At 43.6% G+C, this 16350-nt stretch overlaps 1 protein-coding gene across 1 annotated transcript; it reads right to left on the bottom strand.

The window, feature by feature from the left end:
- Positions 1–367: 367 nt before the first annotated feature.
- LOC310777407 (E3 ubiquitin-protein ligase TRIM39-like) lies at positions 368–12748 on the bottom strand (the record flags this gene model as incomplete). Its single annotated transcript, XM_083637737.1, has 2 exons — positions 368–646; positions 11372–12748. 2 exons carry the CDS (start codon positions 12746–12748, stop codon positions 368–370), a joined length of 1656 nt encoding a protein of 551 aa, XP_083493863.1.
- Between the last annotated feature and the right edge of the window lie 3602 nt (positions 12749–16350).

Here is a 16350-nt window from a genome sequence, read left to right as displayed (position 1 = left end):
AGAAAACTTACATTTCATTACTAATGAGCTAATATGAATTACTCCTGATAAGCAACTTACATAAATTATTATTATTTAATTGTGTTAGTTGTATCCAAGTGTTATCCAATATAATTGCATCTAGTTTGCAGAATGTATTTAAGTTACACCCTTCGTTGCATTGCAGCAAAACATGACCGACGTTCTTTGTTAAAAGGACATGGTTAATTTGATTTGATGTATTGAGTACAAATTGGATAGTTTCACCAATTTGTGATGTTGTAATGTACTTGTTAGTGTACCCATGTCCTCAGCCCGCCTCCTCTACAGCTAGTGAAGTTAAGCCAATTAAAAAAATCAGAGCACGCCTCTGTCCAGACTCAGCCAATCAGAGCTTAAGTCTGACTATGCCCAAATTGTGTCTGCGAGGGCCGGGGCAGAAGCTTGCTGCTGGGGACGACCTGGAAGGAGCAGGGCGATCCACCACAGTCCCAACAGAGCCTCTGGGCTTGATGGTCTGGTCCGCTCTGGTACTGGGAGTACTGGGAGTACTGGGCATGGCAGAGTGCAGATGCTCATGGGGGTGCAGATGGGTGTGGTTGTGCTGCTTTGGCCCAGCATGTCCGCTATCTGCTTTGGCATGGGCCTGCTCTTCCACCCTGGCAGCCTGCAGATGAAGGAAAAACAGAGAGGATGGTTAACTCCGTTGAGTCTGTCAACAAGTTGGTTGTCAGGGGTTGCACCTCGGAGATTACAGGCCGACGTGCTGCACTCTCCGCTCGGCAACACGAAGGCAGCTGGCTGCCTGCGGCTCGCTGAGCTCCACTCCTCTCGTCAAAAGGCTCTTCCCGAGGGGAGCGCCACAACACACTCGATTTGGAGGCGGAACACGCCAGGATTGGCCAAAGCCCAATCCAGTCCCCAGAATTGTCAAATAAAATCATCGACATGATGACCTGCCTCTCAACCTGTCATCTTAGACAAACTATGTTTTCAGTCTGAAATGGACTCATTATGCACGTGACGAACAGGTTCAGTTCCACTTTAATATGTCCCAGCTGGCCCGTACAGATGTGATATATTCTACAAATGATTTGAAGAATTTAGACACCGCACTGTCAGAGACAGAGTTTAGAGACATGTATAGATCATATTTATACAGCGACTACAGTCGTTAGAAACAGACTGAAGCATAAAAAGCCCACTTTTTGTTGTTTTATTGATTTCCAGAAGGCGTTTGATCTTGTTCATCACGACCTCCTTAAATATAAGCTTCACCAAATTGGGGTAAATGGAAAGTTCCATCAAGCTATTACCTCAATATACAAACAACCTGTTGCCTGTGTGAAAGTGAAGGATTATTTTACAGAATGGTTTTCTACTCTCTCTGGTGTCAAACAAGGGGATGTTTTGTTTCCAACTCTATTCGCCGTTTTTATTAATGATTTGGCCAGAGAGATAAAGCAACTGGGGAAAGGGGTATTATGTGGTCAGGTAATTGTAAACATCCTTCTTTACGCGGATGATATTATTTTGCTTTCAGAAAGGGAAGAAGATTTACAAATGATGCTGATATGTGTTAATGAGTGGTGTAAGAAATGGAGATTGTGTATTAATCAAAAGAAATCACAAGTAATGCACTTTAGAAATCCAGGTAGAGAGAAAAGTTATTTTCAGTTTTGTATTGGGGACAAACAACTCGAGTTTACAGATAAGTATAAGTACCTTGGTTTGTTTTTTGATGAATACATTTTTTCCATGGTGTTTCTGCTCTAGCAGACTCAGCAAGCAGGGCATTGGGAGGTATTATGGGTAAGACCAAAATGTTGAGAGACATGGGCTACTCTACTTATTCGAAATTGTATCAAACGTGTGTATGTCCTGTCTTAGATTATGTTTCGGGGGTTTGGGGTTTCAAAAGGTTTCAGTTGAATGAACGAGTCCAGAATCGAGCAATCAGATTCTACCTGGGACTTCATAAATATGCCCCCATTTTGGCAGCTAATGGAGATATGGGGTGGGACTCCTGTGAAATTAGGTGGAAGGCCAGTATGGTGGGTCTTTGGAACAGGCTGCTGGGTTTACCACCCAACAGGGTGGCTAGCCATATTTTCTTTTGGGATTTGTTTGCTGAAGGGGAATGGGTTTCTGAACTGTATGACTTACTACAGGAATGTGGTCTGGAAGACCATTATTTTCAAAGAAAAACTGTGAATGTGGAGGAGTTTAAAAATCGAATCCGGGTTAAATGTCTACAATCCTGGGCTGAAGAAATTTGGCAAAAGCCAAAATTAAGAACATATTGTTTATTTAAAAAAGATTATAAATGTGAAAAATATGTTTTGTATAATTTGTCCAAAAGTCAGAGATCGCTCCGTGCACAGATAAGATGTGGCATCCTACCATTACATATTGAAACAGGAAGATACAGAGGGGTAGCTGAGGAGGATAGAATATGTGAATACTGTGAGTTGAATGAGGTGGAGAATGAAATTCATTTCATTTTATATTGTCCTTTGTATATCATGACTTGAGAGAAACAATGTTTAAAATAGTCCATACTCCTGAGCTAAATATGATAGATAGTGAGAACGGAGTTCTACTCGAATATCTTTTTGATAATATTTTTGCATTCTCTGAATTTCTTTCTAAAGCGTGGGACAGGAGGAGAAGGTTGACGTATAACTGATAAATTATAGTTTATTTTTTTGTTTGTTTTTATTTTCGTATTCTATGTGCAGGTATGTATGAATGTATAGTATATGTATAGGCATAATGGCCCCTATCGTTGCATCGGCGCAGTTTCTAGGCCGAGCGGCAGGCGCAGATCAAAGCAGTGGGCGTGGAAAGGCGCACTTGATATCGTCGTGCTGGCGCTAGATGCAGCCCAAAGCATTACAACCACGCCTTTTAGGCGTAAAATTATGCACCGTCATGCTCATTGGATAAGTGCAATAAACGAATCGCACGCTTGCCTTTTTAGCTCCAATTCCAGTGATCCCGCAAAACCAGACGAAAGCCAAACGCTCTGCCCCCCCCCCCCCTCTCTTCATCCAGCCTGTCTGTCTGCATTATAGGCTATTATTCCATATTATTATGCTTCTCAAACCAATCTAACTGCAGTTTCAATACTGCAAGCATGTAAATACGCTACACTATAGCAAGATCAAAGTGAAAATAATGTACTAAATGCATCAGCTAGAAAAATATAGCCTATTAGATTGGTGAAAGTTTGTCCAGAAAGATATCGTTTTCTCTCCCCTGCTGCAGGTAGAATGATGCACATAAATATACCCTACATTATGTAAAGTCATTGCATAAATGTGTTTTTATTGTAAAACTAAATGTGGAGTAGGGCGAAGTTATTGGAGCGCACATCACAGTATAGCAGATGACAGTAGAAGCTTCCGAAGCGCGTTCCGCTGTCACTTACCTAAATCACGTTAAATCCACACAGGGTATATATAGGCTCAAGAGGACATATATGTTTCACATAGGGTGGTGTTTCATTTCATGTTTTATTTGGTCCAATATTGAAATGTTCGACAATTGCAGGTTGTCTTACCATTACACATTATTTTAGATCTACCTTTTATATCTATTTCGGCTCTATTTAGTAGCGAAATGGAGGACCCAATTGCATGCTGGGAGTGGACATTCACAGGCAGTAAACTTACAACTGCTATTTCCTATGGGAAGCTGGGTGCTGCGTGGCTGCTATGTGTTGTGTCTGTTTGAGCGAGGGAGTCAGAGAGAGAGAGAGAAGGGTGACTCAGAGGCAGAAGAGCACTGGCGCACTGAATACGCCTGGTTTCAGAGAGAGACAGAGAAGGGTGACAGGGGAGAGGCACAAGTGCACTGGCGCAGTGAATAGGCCTGGTTTTCAAAGGCGCAAAGCGCTAAATTTAAGGCAGGTGCCAAGATATCAGTACGCCGAGATTTAAGGCCGACACGCCCACTTTGGCCCATTCTGGGGCTGCGCCACGCCCATTCGGCCTAAAGCGCATTTGGCAGCCTAAAGCCATATTGATATCGTCCCAAAACAGGCGCAAGGCACGTTTTTTTGCGTTTAAGGCCCGTTTTAGCGCCGAAGGCTTGTGGGAGAATAGGGCCCATATGTCTGCATGTATATATACTCTCATTCATTCATTCATTCAATAGTTTTACTTGGTCAACCCAAACGGTTCAGATATATTTAGAAACAGGAGAGCGCACATAACATTTCACTCAGACCAAAACCTTAAGAAAAAATTGATTTAAAGAAAATATTTTTTTCAAGTTTTTTTTTTTTTTTGTCCTAGTGAAATGTTCTATGGTCTCTCCCGATTCTAAATATAGCTCAACCGTTTGGTTTGACAAAGTCAAAAAAAGTGGGCGTGGTTGGCGGCAGTGTCTGTCATGATAGACCCTTTTCACAGCTGCCATTTTCTGTCTAAAAGGCAGGATAAACAGTAGTATGAAGCGATGGCTGACACATCCCCTGAAACGAGCGCGCCAGGCTACAGCAGAGGAACTGTCCGAGGTGCTGAAACAGCCAGAGCGCGCAGAGGCCCAGGCCGTTGCTTTCCGTGGTACTAGGCAGCCATCCCGTGCTAAGCGGAGCAGCGGGAGAAAGCAGCCTCTGAAAACACAGTGACATAATTCTTTGCTAATTCCTTATGATCTTCTGCACCTGGTTGGCCACCTATATAATCATCTCTGCTTTCAGACACCGTTGCTGCTCGTTGAACCACTGCTGCTGTGTCACTGCCTGTTCCTCCCTGAGTTCCTCTGTGAAATTATTCTCTGGACTGATCCTGCTTCCTGGGGAACCTTTTGAGCCTCTGGACTGTTCCTGCCTGCCTTATGATCCTTTTAGTTTATTGTCAGCCGCCCGACACCCTTTAGGCTGGTTTCACTCTTTTCTTGTTTATTTTTGTGAACTTTGAAAGTCTCAGTAAAAGACTTAAAACTGACTTTGACTCTGTCGTCTCTGCTCCTGGGTTCAATATCACAGCATTACAATGGCGCACAGTTGCATGATGGTGCCCAGGTGGGTGGGTGGTGTCTGTCTGTCAGTCATGATTTTGGGAGGCGGCAGATCGGGCGATTTCCATAACTGCAGCCATGGCGCATCATCTCCAGAGTCTCCACCCTAGGACCTAGTTGTTAAAATGTGAAGTTGTGTGTGTGTGTGTGTGTGTGTGTGTGTGTGTGTGTGTGTGTATGTATATATATATATATATATATATATATATATATATATATATATATATAATTATTATAATTATATATATTATATATATATATATATATATATATATATATATATATATATAATTATAATAATTATATTATATATAATTATAATATATATATATATATATATACGGTATATATACATATATATTATATATTATACGTGCGATCCCAGAATCCCTTGCGTGTCATCAGCTAGATCCATTCAGATGGCTTGACCACACCAGCATGGCTACTGACTATCGATAGTTAGCAACGACAATTGTGTTAGGCTCCAAAACGGAAATCCAAAAAAAGACATTTAAACTAAGATAATACAATGGTTATCGTAATTTCTACATCTATATTAACAAGGAAAGGTAACCCTTTATTTTACAGGTTAGTTACATATGAACTATTTGTAATTACACATGAACACCAAATGTAATTACACAGTAATTACCAATAGTTATAAATGATGTTCATATGTAGTTACATTGTAACAGACCTGTAAAATGGAGTGAGTCTGTTCAATTGTAGTTCATATGTAGTTACATTGTAACGGACCTGTAAAATGGAGTGAGTCTGTTCAACTGTAGTTCATATGTAGTTACATGGTAACAGACCTGTAAAGTGGAGTGAGTATATTCAACTGTAGTTCATATGTAGTTACATTGTAACTAATATTTTCCCCCAAGTCTCTGTGTATAATAACAAAGCTATGAAGTGACAGCAACTACATCTGACTGACATAGTTATCCTCTTAAACTCCACCATGAAATTTGGAAAGCCCGCGTGGCTGAGTGGTTAAAGCCGCTTGCTTTGCAATCAGAAGTTCAGTGGTTCAAATCCACCACTGGGTTTTAGCAATCTCTGTCCCAGCCCGGAGCTTCTTTACAGGTCCGTTACCATGTAACTACATATGACCTACAGTTGAAAAGACTCACTCCACTTTACAGGTCCGGTACCATGTAACTACATATGAACTACAGTTGAACAGTCTCACTCCACTTTACAGGTCTGTTACAATGTAACTACATATGAACTACAGTTGAACAGACTCACTCCATTTTACAGGTCTGTTACAATGTAACTACATATGAACGTAATTTAGAACTATTGGTAATTACTGTGTAATTACATTTGGTGTTCATGTGTAATTACAAATAGTTCATATGTAACTAGGGTACCTGTAAAATAAAGGGTTACCCAAGGAAATATTTACATTTGTAGGGATGCTTTTTTCCTCTTCTTCTTCTTTTGAATTGACAGACTGGATGGAGCTTTGGCGTATTGCTGCCCCCCACAGTCTGAAGACGTATCTGCTTTTAAGGGCTGTCCCATTTTAAAGTCGCAAGATAGCCCTTAACACGCAGTTTTGAGGGCTACTAAGATTGAGGGTTGAGCTTGAGGGTTAAGATTGAGGGTTAACCCATTGATGCAGCATTTGTGTGTGTATCCCTTTAAGACCGCGAACCGCGTCATATGCTTGTCAGCATACAAACTAATACGTGTCTCGATACCCCCGACCTTCAGGCCTGCAATACCTGGGTGGACCACGTATTTTTAAGGCAAGGGGCTCGAGAGCGACGGCGAAGAGGGCCGGCGAGAGCTATAGGTATATAACTATAGCTGGTCTTAGCGCAAAAAAACCCTCTACGCCAGGCGTACGCCTGAGCACAGACAGTATTCTCTGGCGCAGTGCAGGAAATCCTCACTTGGATAGGCCCATTACGCATGGCTTGATTTAACAATGATAATTTGTTTGTCATTGTGCGAAAAAGTGATTTGCGTTTTGAATTGGATTACCAGGGGAATGAGGGTCTGGCGGGGCGGGAGTCTGTGTGTAGCGCGGGGAGGGGTGCTTTTAAGTGTTCGGCTAGTGTGCCGTGTCCTGGAGGCTCCCCGGAGAAGGTGTGAGCTCGGCCGGGTAGGCAGGCTGGATGGGTCGGTGCCATTGTCGGTGCACAGGGTGGGTAGAGGCACTGAGGCAGCGCTGTGTGCGGTCCCGCGGATCTAAATCAGTTTCTGGCAGCAAATCACTTTTTGACACAACACCGGCCAGTAGGCTATACAGTAACCTCTCTCCCTGCAATTGCACCATGCAACAATAGCTTAACAATTCTGGTATAGGCTATTGAAATAGGCTAGAATTAAAGTCTCACACATCCCTACCCTATTAAAGAAACAAATATTTTTAAATGTGTATGTTATAGCCTATATGAGCGAAACGACTAATTAATAGGCTACTAATTACAAAAGCATCAATTTTCGTTACGAATCCAAACTGGTTCATCCTCCAATTCTCTCTTCCCTCTCCCTCTCTCTTTTCTCTCTCTCACTCTGTCACTCTGTTTGCACTGAGCAAGAAAGAAGCTGCTGTCACAGACGTGATGGCAGTGACGCTGTGGCTTTTAAGGGGAGGGATCTCACCTTGTTATGGGCATAAACACGCCTATGGACGTTTGCACCGAGATGACGTTAAGCGCAGCGGCCCGACATGCCCACAATTAGGGCTTTGCGTGGCGCTATTCCAGCGCAAAACGGCGCTAACGCAAAATGACCACCGTTGCGAAGATAGGGCCCTTAGTGTCACCAAGGGATCGGTTTTGGGTCCTATTTTATTCGGGGCTTATATGCTTCCCCTAGGTCTGATTATTAGACAATTTGAAGGTGTTGCTTATCACTGTTACGCTGACGATGTTCAGCTGCACATTTCTTTCGAGCCAGATAAAATGGACAATCTGTCTGTCCTGTTCAACTGTCTGTCAGCCATTAAGGACTGGATGGCCAATAACTTTCTCCAGTTGAACCCTGACAAGACCGAGGTCCTTATTGTTGCCCTGGACAGTATTGTTCCTAAGGTTGCGCAATGTATGGGGTCTCTTTCATCTTCAGTGCGAACCAATCTCAGGAACCTTGGAGTTGTTTTTGACCAAAACATGTGCTTAGACAAACATATTAAGAATGTGAGCCGGACTTCATTTTTTCATCTTAGAAATATTTCTAAACTCCGTTCTATTGTCTCTCAAGCTGAGCTAGAAATGATTATACATGCCTTTGTATCTTCTCGTTTTGACTACTGCAATGCTCTTTTCACATGCCTTAGCAAAGCATCTTTGGACCGACTACAAGTGGTCCAAAATGCTGCTGCGAGGCTGTTGACCAAGTCCACTAAGAGATGCCATATTACCCCCATTTTAGCTCACTTACACTGGCTGCCCATCAAATTTAGGATCCAGTTTAAAGTTCTTATTTTCACTTTTAGAGCCCTGCATGGTCAAGCACCTGCCTACATCTGTGATCTGTTACATCCCTACTCCACTAGCAGGCCACTTAGGTCTTCGGACCAGGGCCTTCTAGCTGTTCCTCGCTCGAGGCTTAAAACTAAAGGTGACAGATCTTTTCAGTCTGTTGCTCCCAATCTGTGGAACGCCCTTCCACTAGCCTTAAGATGTGCTGCCTCCATCGACATTTTTAAAAAGCAGCTAAAAACCCATCTTTTCAGTTTGGCTTTTACTTAGCCTCTTGTTTATCACTGTGTATTACTTGTGTTGCATTTGATTCATTCATTTCTGTATGATTCACTGTTGTTTGATAAATTGCTGATTCATTGTTTTAACTGTATTTGATGATGTGAACTGTGAAGCACTTTGTGACCTTGCTCTGTGAAAGGTGCTATATAAATAAATTTTACTTACTTACTTACTTACCAGTGTGACGTAACGACTCAATACCAAGAATTAACGCCACTTGATTCTGCCTTTTCTTTAGAGCGGTAAAAAAATATATTAGCACTTTCACTTTGATTTTGTAATATATATTTTTTATTTCTGCACGCTCTTGGCTTTCATCTATTTGATGTAAATCACTTTGAATTGCCTCTGTGTATGAAATGTGCTACCAGAGGGCAGAAACAACTAGCGTTCCTACACACACATACACACACACACACACACACACACACACATACGTTAGTCTGGATTAGAGAGCAGATATTCAGTAGAGGACGCTACATCAGGCTGGATGTATCTGTAACTGAGTGTGCTGCATGGTTAATAAATAGCTGAACTTGAAGAACCAACATTTCTTTATTTATTTTTCTTTGAAGAATTGCAGGACCACAGAGATCCAACTTGGCTTTAAAAGAAAATAGCGGCTGAAACAAACATTTCTGCCAATATGACAGGCCGATAAAATTATACCTTAAATGCAACAGGCCGTTATCAAGAATTCCACTCTGGGACCTGTTTTCACTTTTTTTGCATTTTCAGGCACCAATAACGACATTCCCGTGTAAAAGGAAGGCACTAACAAAAAAAAAGTTTGCCGTTTTATCCAGGGAGCATTGCTGTGTAAACAGGGCCTTAGTACAAAATAACTTATAACTGTATTATTATTGTTAACAATAACATAATAAACTTTGTCTCCAAAGTTAAAGAATTTCCATCCAACGCCATTAAAGGGATAGTTCAGTTTGTTTGAAGTGGAGTCCTATGAGGTACTTGCATACAGTCAGTGTTCTACATGCAGTAGAATGCAGCCGGCGCGGTTCCAGTTTAGAGAAATTGAGACCGGCTGTGTCAGGCAAGTAGAGCTGTGTGCTGAGTGTGAAGGAGGCCATGAGCAAAAATGTAAAAAAAAACAACCCGGAAACAAATACATAAAATCCTTCTATACTGCTCACCTGGCATAATCAAACTCTCCACAAGCCCTGAGATGCCAAGTTGACTTGAAAAGATGTCATTTACTTCCTGTTTTTAGCTGAAATGTTCACTGTAGCCAGGTGCGGCAGTACCTGCTAGTACAAGTGGAGTTGCGTGCCTGGCTACAAGATTTCAGCTCAAAACAGGGTGTAAATTATGTATTTTCATTTCAACGTGGCATCTTAAAGTTTTCAAGTTATATATTTTTTCAAGTGTGTGTGAATAAAAGAAATCAGAAATCTGAAATCTGAAAAAAAAAAAAAATCTCAGGGCTTGTGGAGACTTGTATTATGCCAGGTGAGCAGTATAGAAGCATTTTGTTGTGTTGTGTTTGTTGTTTATCTCGTTCTTGCTCATGGCCTCCTTCACACTCAGCAGACAGCTCTACTTGCCTAACGCAGCTGGTCTCCATTTCTCCAAACTGGGAGCGCGCTGGCTGCATTCTACTGCATGTAGAACACTGACAGTATGCAAGTATCTCATACAACCCCACTTCAAACAAACTGAACGATCATCCCTTTAACACGTTTCTTCACAAAAAGAAGAAAAAGGTCAAAACAATCTGATGCATGCTTTTAAAACATCCTACTAATATAATTGGGCAAAAAGTTGGCACGACCCAGAATTGTTCACTTGCTCAACTGTGCATGCACAAAGAGCATGCCAGTAGAGCTGTGTCTGAGAAGAGGGCGAGACCTCGAGGGCAAGCCAGAGGCACGGTAGAGATGAGTGATGCCAGTTCAGTGTGCTCTGTTTCTACTTATCATAAACAGGTAACCCAAAAAATATATATATAATAAAAATAATACAAAATAAAATAAACAGGTAGTCCGGGGCGTGCAGCAATAGATTCCCTGCCTACCAGAGGCTCGCAGGTTTGAGCCCCCGTGTTACCTCCGGCTTGGTTAATTGTCTGGGAAACGGGCTAAAGGGTATGTGTCCTGGTCACTGCACTGGTCGGTCGGGGGGCCTGTCCCCTGTGATCCTCCCACACGCTACGTCCTGCTGGTGAAACTCTGGGGTGTCAGTGAGAAGTCCTTGTAACTGCACATGTATCAGAGGAAGCATTTGCAACTCTCCCCAGATCGGCAGAGGGGGTGGACCAACGACTGGGAAAACAGGGGGAATTGGCCAAGTACACACCCACACACACAAAAATATATCTATTTCAAAATGAAACTAGATCGAATAAACTGGATTTTTGTTCTCAGCCAAACTGATACAACTTAAAATCAAAATTAGGTGTGTGAGTTCACTGTGCAGAAGGTTCCTGTCATGGTGGACAATGGCTTGTCCTCACTGAGAGATACACACGCACGCACACGCACACGCACACGCACACGCACACGCACACGCACACACACACACACACACACACACACACACACACACACACACACACACACACACACACACAGACTCTCTCTCTCTCTCTAACTGGGTCTAACAGAGACCTTCACTGGTATTACCTTCAGAGTGTTTCCATCTTCCACAGTGGAAAAAAAAGGAAACAGCCTGTCAGTGAAGGGATGTCTGAAGGTGTGTATGTTGGTGTCAGTATCAGGATCAAAGAATGACAGCTCTCCTCTGTCCCAGTCAAGAAGCACGCTGACCCTCTGGAGCTTCTTCTTCACTGTGAGATCAGTGACTGTACCTGATGGAGAGACTGCACTGTATTTACCATTAGTAAAGAAACGTATTCTCCATAATGCAGACAGTGCGAATCCCTTCCTCGGACCCTCTACGCACACACCCAGTCTCCAGCCTGTACAGTGTCCAACCTCAACATCCCAGCAGTGATATCCAGACTTAAAGCCCTCAGAGCCCAGGACACTCCAACACATGTCAAACCTCTCTGGATTGTCAGGAAGCTGCTGTCTCTCTCCACGGCTCACACTGGTCAGATCCTCAGAGACGATCAGTTTTGGATGGGCGGTGTTTGGGTCCAGAACCACAGGGGTGTAGGAGACCATCTTCCCCATCTTGTGCCAGACTGTGAAGCTCAGGTTGCCCAGGTGTTTGGCCTCGTCTATCAGAGCTCCTGAGACCAGTTGTGGATCCTCCAGCAGGGAGCGCTGGACTCTTTCCACTGTAGCCTTGTAGTTCTGCAGGACAGAGATGTCTTCAGCCCTCAGCTCCTTCTCTATGGCTTTGACTGTGTCAGAAAGAGCTGCTATCTCTCTGTTCAGACCCTCAATCTTCTCCTTCATCGTCTGACTCTTCTGCTCCTCTTCCTCCCTCAGTGCATTGATCCTGGCCTTCTCTTCCTCTTGTAGAAACCCTTGAAGGGACTGCTGAAGCTTCTTAAACTCCTCCTTAATCTGCTTCTCTGTATGTCGGGCCTGGACCTTAATGTGTGCTGCTGTTTGATCACAGTTTCCTTTAACTTTATTAAAGAGCTGCAGTTTCTCATTTAAGGTCTTCAGAGATTCCTGGAGTTTGTTCTTGTGATGGCGTGCAGATTCATGGATGGTAATGGATCTGATTCTGTGGTGGTTGTGTGTGTCTGAATCCAGACAGCGATGACACACAAGCTGCTGATGGTCCAGACAGAAGAGCTTGAGTTTCTCAGAGTGCAAACTGCAGAGAGGCTCAGACTCTGCTGAAGCTCTCTGATCTCTCTCCAGTAAGAAGGCCTCACACATGTTCTTCAACACCAAGTTACATGGTGGTGGTTTTCTTGAAGATGCAGCCCTACAAACTGGACACTCACGCATTTGGTTCCTTGTCCACCATCTCTGCAGACAGGCTTTACAGAAGCTGTGGCTACATTTCAGGATGACAGGATCTTTAAAGATGTCACAGCAGACAGTACAGGAGAGATGCTCCTCTTGTCTCCAAGACATTTTCTCTCCGAGTGAATCTGAAAACGAACAAAACAGAGATCATATATAATAAATGATGAACAAAAGGCAACGTATTTTATTTTGTAATATAATACACAGCATCATGGAAATGAAACACATATTTGTATTTCTAAATCTATACCACAGTAATGATAACTCGGGGACACTTTCGCTTTAACACTGTTTAGCAAGGTTAATGGTAGAACCATTCTTGTATTTGCATACCGAGTTTTGATTGGCTATACGGCTTTTGTTTATATTCCTGACACAACGTTGAGGACGCGCAGAATTCCCAAGGAATGCCAGCTGTAACGTTAGTGTTTCCCGTGAGATGATCTTGTTGGATTAAGCACGATTCTTTAAACTTTATCTGCGAGTGCGGTCCAGGCGCAGAACACAGACAACATTATGAGAGTTACTGATGACTGCAGCAGTGTGAAGCACTTTCTGGCTTTTCCTCCTTGGTTTGTTTGTATTTAACTCATTGAGTGCCAATGACGACTATCGTCGTCAAATCAAATAGTAACGTAGAGTGCCAATGACGACTAAAGTCGTCAATTGCGTTTTTTGACGGTGGGACATGGATCAAAGCCTGATGCATCTCCTGTAAAAATATGGGGGATGTTGAAGGTATATAAGCTATTTTACGGACCCATTAGGTGGCGACAGTGCTCTCCAGATTAGAGAAAGGTGAGGAAAAAACAGAGAAGAAGTCATGGGGAAACGGAAACCGCATCGGTATGCATCGATATGCATGAAGCATAACGTTAGCTGCTCCCACAATTGAGCCCCTCCGTCTCTGCTGCGATAGCCCCTCCACATGATTAGTTGCCAGAAAAGGTTACATTATTCTCAGCTGGAAGCGCTGGGAGCCGGCGACAAAAACGGCGGAACGCTGTGAAAAAGCTGGGTGTAGCGCACTTTTCAGTGCAGAGCAAACGCAGCAGAGAGCCACCAGAGACACTCCCACGGAGGAGGAGTGTGCAGTTGAGGGGGGTGGGGCACGCAGGGCACCATACAACACCGACCCAGACAGCAGGCTTGATGGACAGACAGATTGGCAAACACAAGCTAGAATATCTGATGCCCACCAGCAGTAAATCAAGACCAGCAAGAAAGTGTAGGGTCTGCGCACGCAGGGGCCAGCGCTGCTGGTTGCAGCTAAAAAATATTATTTTGCCATCAAAATTCCTTTGTTTTCCTTTTTCTTTTATTGAAGGAAATTATTTTTGAGGTGTCACTACATCAGAAAATATTAGCTTCAGAGTCAGTGATGTGCTTGAAATGCTTCATTTCACAAAAGGCTCATTATCTCAGCTTCTAGTTTGAAACGTCTGTTTTTGCTGAAACCAACCTATCTTCTACTGCTCATAACTATAGAACGGAAAATGATATCAATAAACTTTTTTTGCTGATGATACAAGATAGTCTCATCGTTCTTTGGGCGTGTTCGGTGTTTACATAGTAATATCACACAATATTCTGTGGACCTCGAGAAATCACTGAAAACGCTCTGAAAGGGCTGGCACTGGGAGCATCCGTTTTCCAAAAGTGGCTGGCACTCAATGAGTTAATCATGAGCCCTAAAGTTACGTTTTGTTTCTGTTTTAGGGACTGTGCGAGCATCTAGTTATGGATAGATGTGTGTTTTAGCCATAGACTGTATAATATAAATGTTTTAGCACGTTTTGACGTGTGCAGTCGTCGAAGAGTAACAAAGAATATGGAAGGAAAGAAGCGAGTCTTAGATCAGCGCTGCCGCCATTTTGGCCCGAAAATCGCCTCTTTTGCGTGGTGTCATCGTCATGGGTGTCTCCAAAATGGCTCTTGTGTGCGATTGTCCCTCGCCAGCGCTTCTTATCAATAAGTTCTTTGGCGGGACATAAACCATAGCCTATAGATGTTAGGCAAGCTGTGAGACTGGTGGATTTACGTGTGGATACTTGATGTCCAAGGCACACTTGGTAAGCTGAAGTCTCGATAACTAGGAACGCTGTAGCACTTGATAGCTGAGTCTGCAAGGCTCGAAGATGGGAACTGTTGCAGAGGGTTCTCGTGAGATCAATCTATGAACAACTACAGAGGACTTGCAGAGCACACCCTTATAGGTCCCGAATATGACATCAGTGATGACATGATCATGGATTGTGACCTCCTCACTGTCATTATTATGCACATTATTATTATTATTATTATTATTATATGAATGAATGAATGAAACCTTTATTGCCCCTCAGGGAATTTGCTCTGTACAAGGAGCCAAAAAAGAACATAACAGGCACACATCTATACTATAATTGCGGGAGCGTCTGTCTGTCTGTCTCTCTGTCCTTCGCGTATCTCGAGAACCGTTGGTCGGATCGACTTCAAATTCGGGGGGTGCGCTGATGGCGACCCGACGGAGTGCAGGGCCCTGTTTCCGTGCGATTCGGATGCGAAACACGTTTGATATTTGAATATCTGTCTTCAGTTCTGCGCTCCTTCAAGCTCCAACTGATCTGGCCATAGGGTCGTTAAGGAGGTGAGAACAGTCAACACAGGGTCATTAACTAAATCAACATCGAGTCCTTGAGATTGAATGGGGAGGGGGGAGGGGGTTAAGTAAACATGAGAGAGAGGGCAGCCTGAAAGCAGCAGAGAATAGTAGGAGAACATGTATTTGTAAGCTGAATAAGCAGCATTAATATTTAAGTTTGTCATGAATAAAATCAAGGGTTCTGTTCTAGGTTCTGTTCTAGGGTTCTGTTCTAGGTCCTTTCCTGTTCCTCCTCTACATGGGTTCACTTGGTCACGTCATTTCATCTCATGGTTTTTCCTATCACTCCTAGGCCGACGACACACAGCTTTACCTTTCCTTCCCCCCTCTGATACTTCAATTGGGTCACGGATCTCTGCCTGCCTGAAAGACGTTGGTGTCTGGATGGCGGATCACCACCTCAAACTCAACCCTGGAAAAACCGAGATCATCTTCCTCCCTGCCAAAGAATCCCCCCTGCCTGACCTCTCCATATCTATTGACAACCACACCGTAACTCCATCTCAAACAGCTAAAAACCTGGGAGTGATCCTTGACCACCAACTCACCTTCTCTGCCTACATTGCCGCAACAGCACGCTCCTGCCGGTTCTCCCTCTTCAATATTCGCAAGATCCGCCCATTTCTCACCAGAGAAGCAACACAAACTCTGGTACAGGCACTGGTACTGTCACGCATTGACTACTGCAACGTCCTTTTGGCAGGCCTCCCTGCCTCTGAAATACTTCCTCTTCAGCTCATTCAGAACACCGCAGCCCGTCTGGTCTACAATTGACCTAGATTTTCCCATGTCACCCCCCTTTTCCGAGAGCTTCATTGGCTTCCCATCCTAGCACGCATCAAATTCAAAACTCTGGCACTAGCTTTCAAGGCCGTTCACCAAACAGCCCCCTCATACTTACAGTCTATGGTCACTTTTCAAACCTCTCACCGCCCACTCCGCCCCTCCACTAGTGCAGGACGTCTCGCCCCTCCCCTGCTACGTGGGCTCAGAAGCCGCTCTCGGTCGAGACTTTTCTCCTACCTGGCCCCAAAATGGTGGAATGAACTTCCCCCGGACATCAGGA

Source organism: Poromitra crassiceps (assembly GCF_964638095.1).
Source record: "Poromitra crassiceps genome assembly, chromosome: 5".
In the NCBI taxonomy this organism is placed as follows: domain Eukaryota; kingdom Metazoa; phylum Chordata; class Actinopteri; order Beryciformes; family Melamphaidae; genus Poromitra; species Poromitra crassiceps.
The sequence above is the reverse complement of the archived record's forward strand: the minus strand, read 5'-3'. Positions and strand labels throughout refer to the sequence as shown.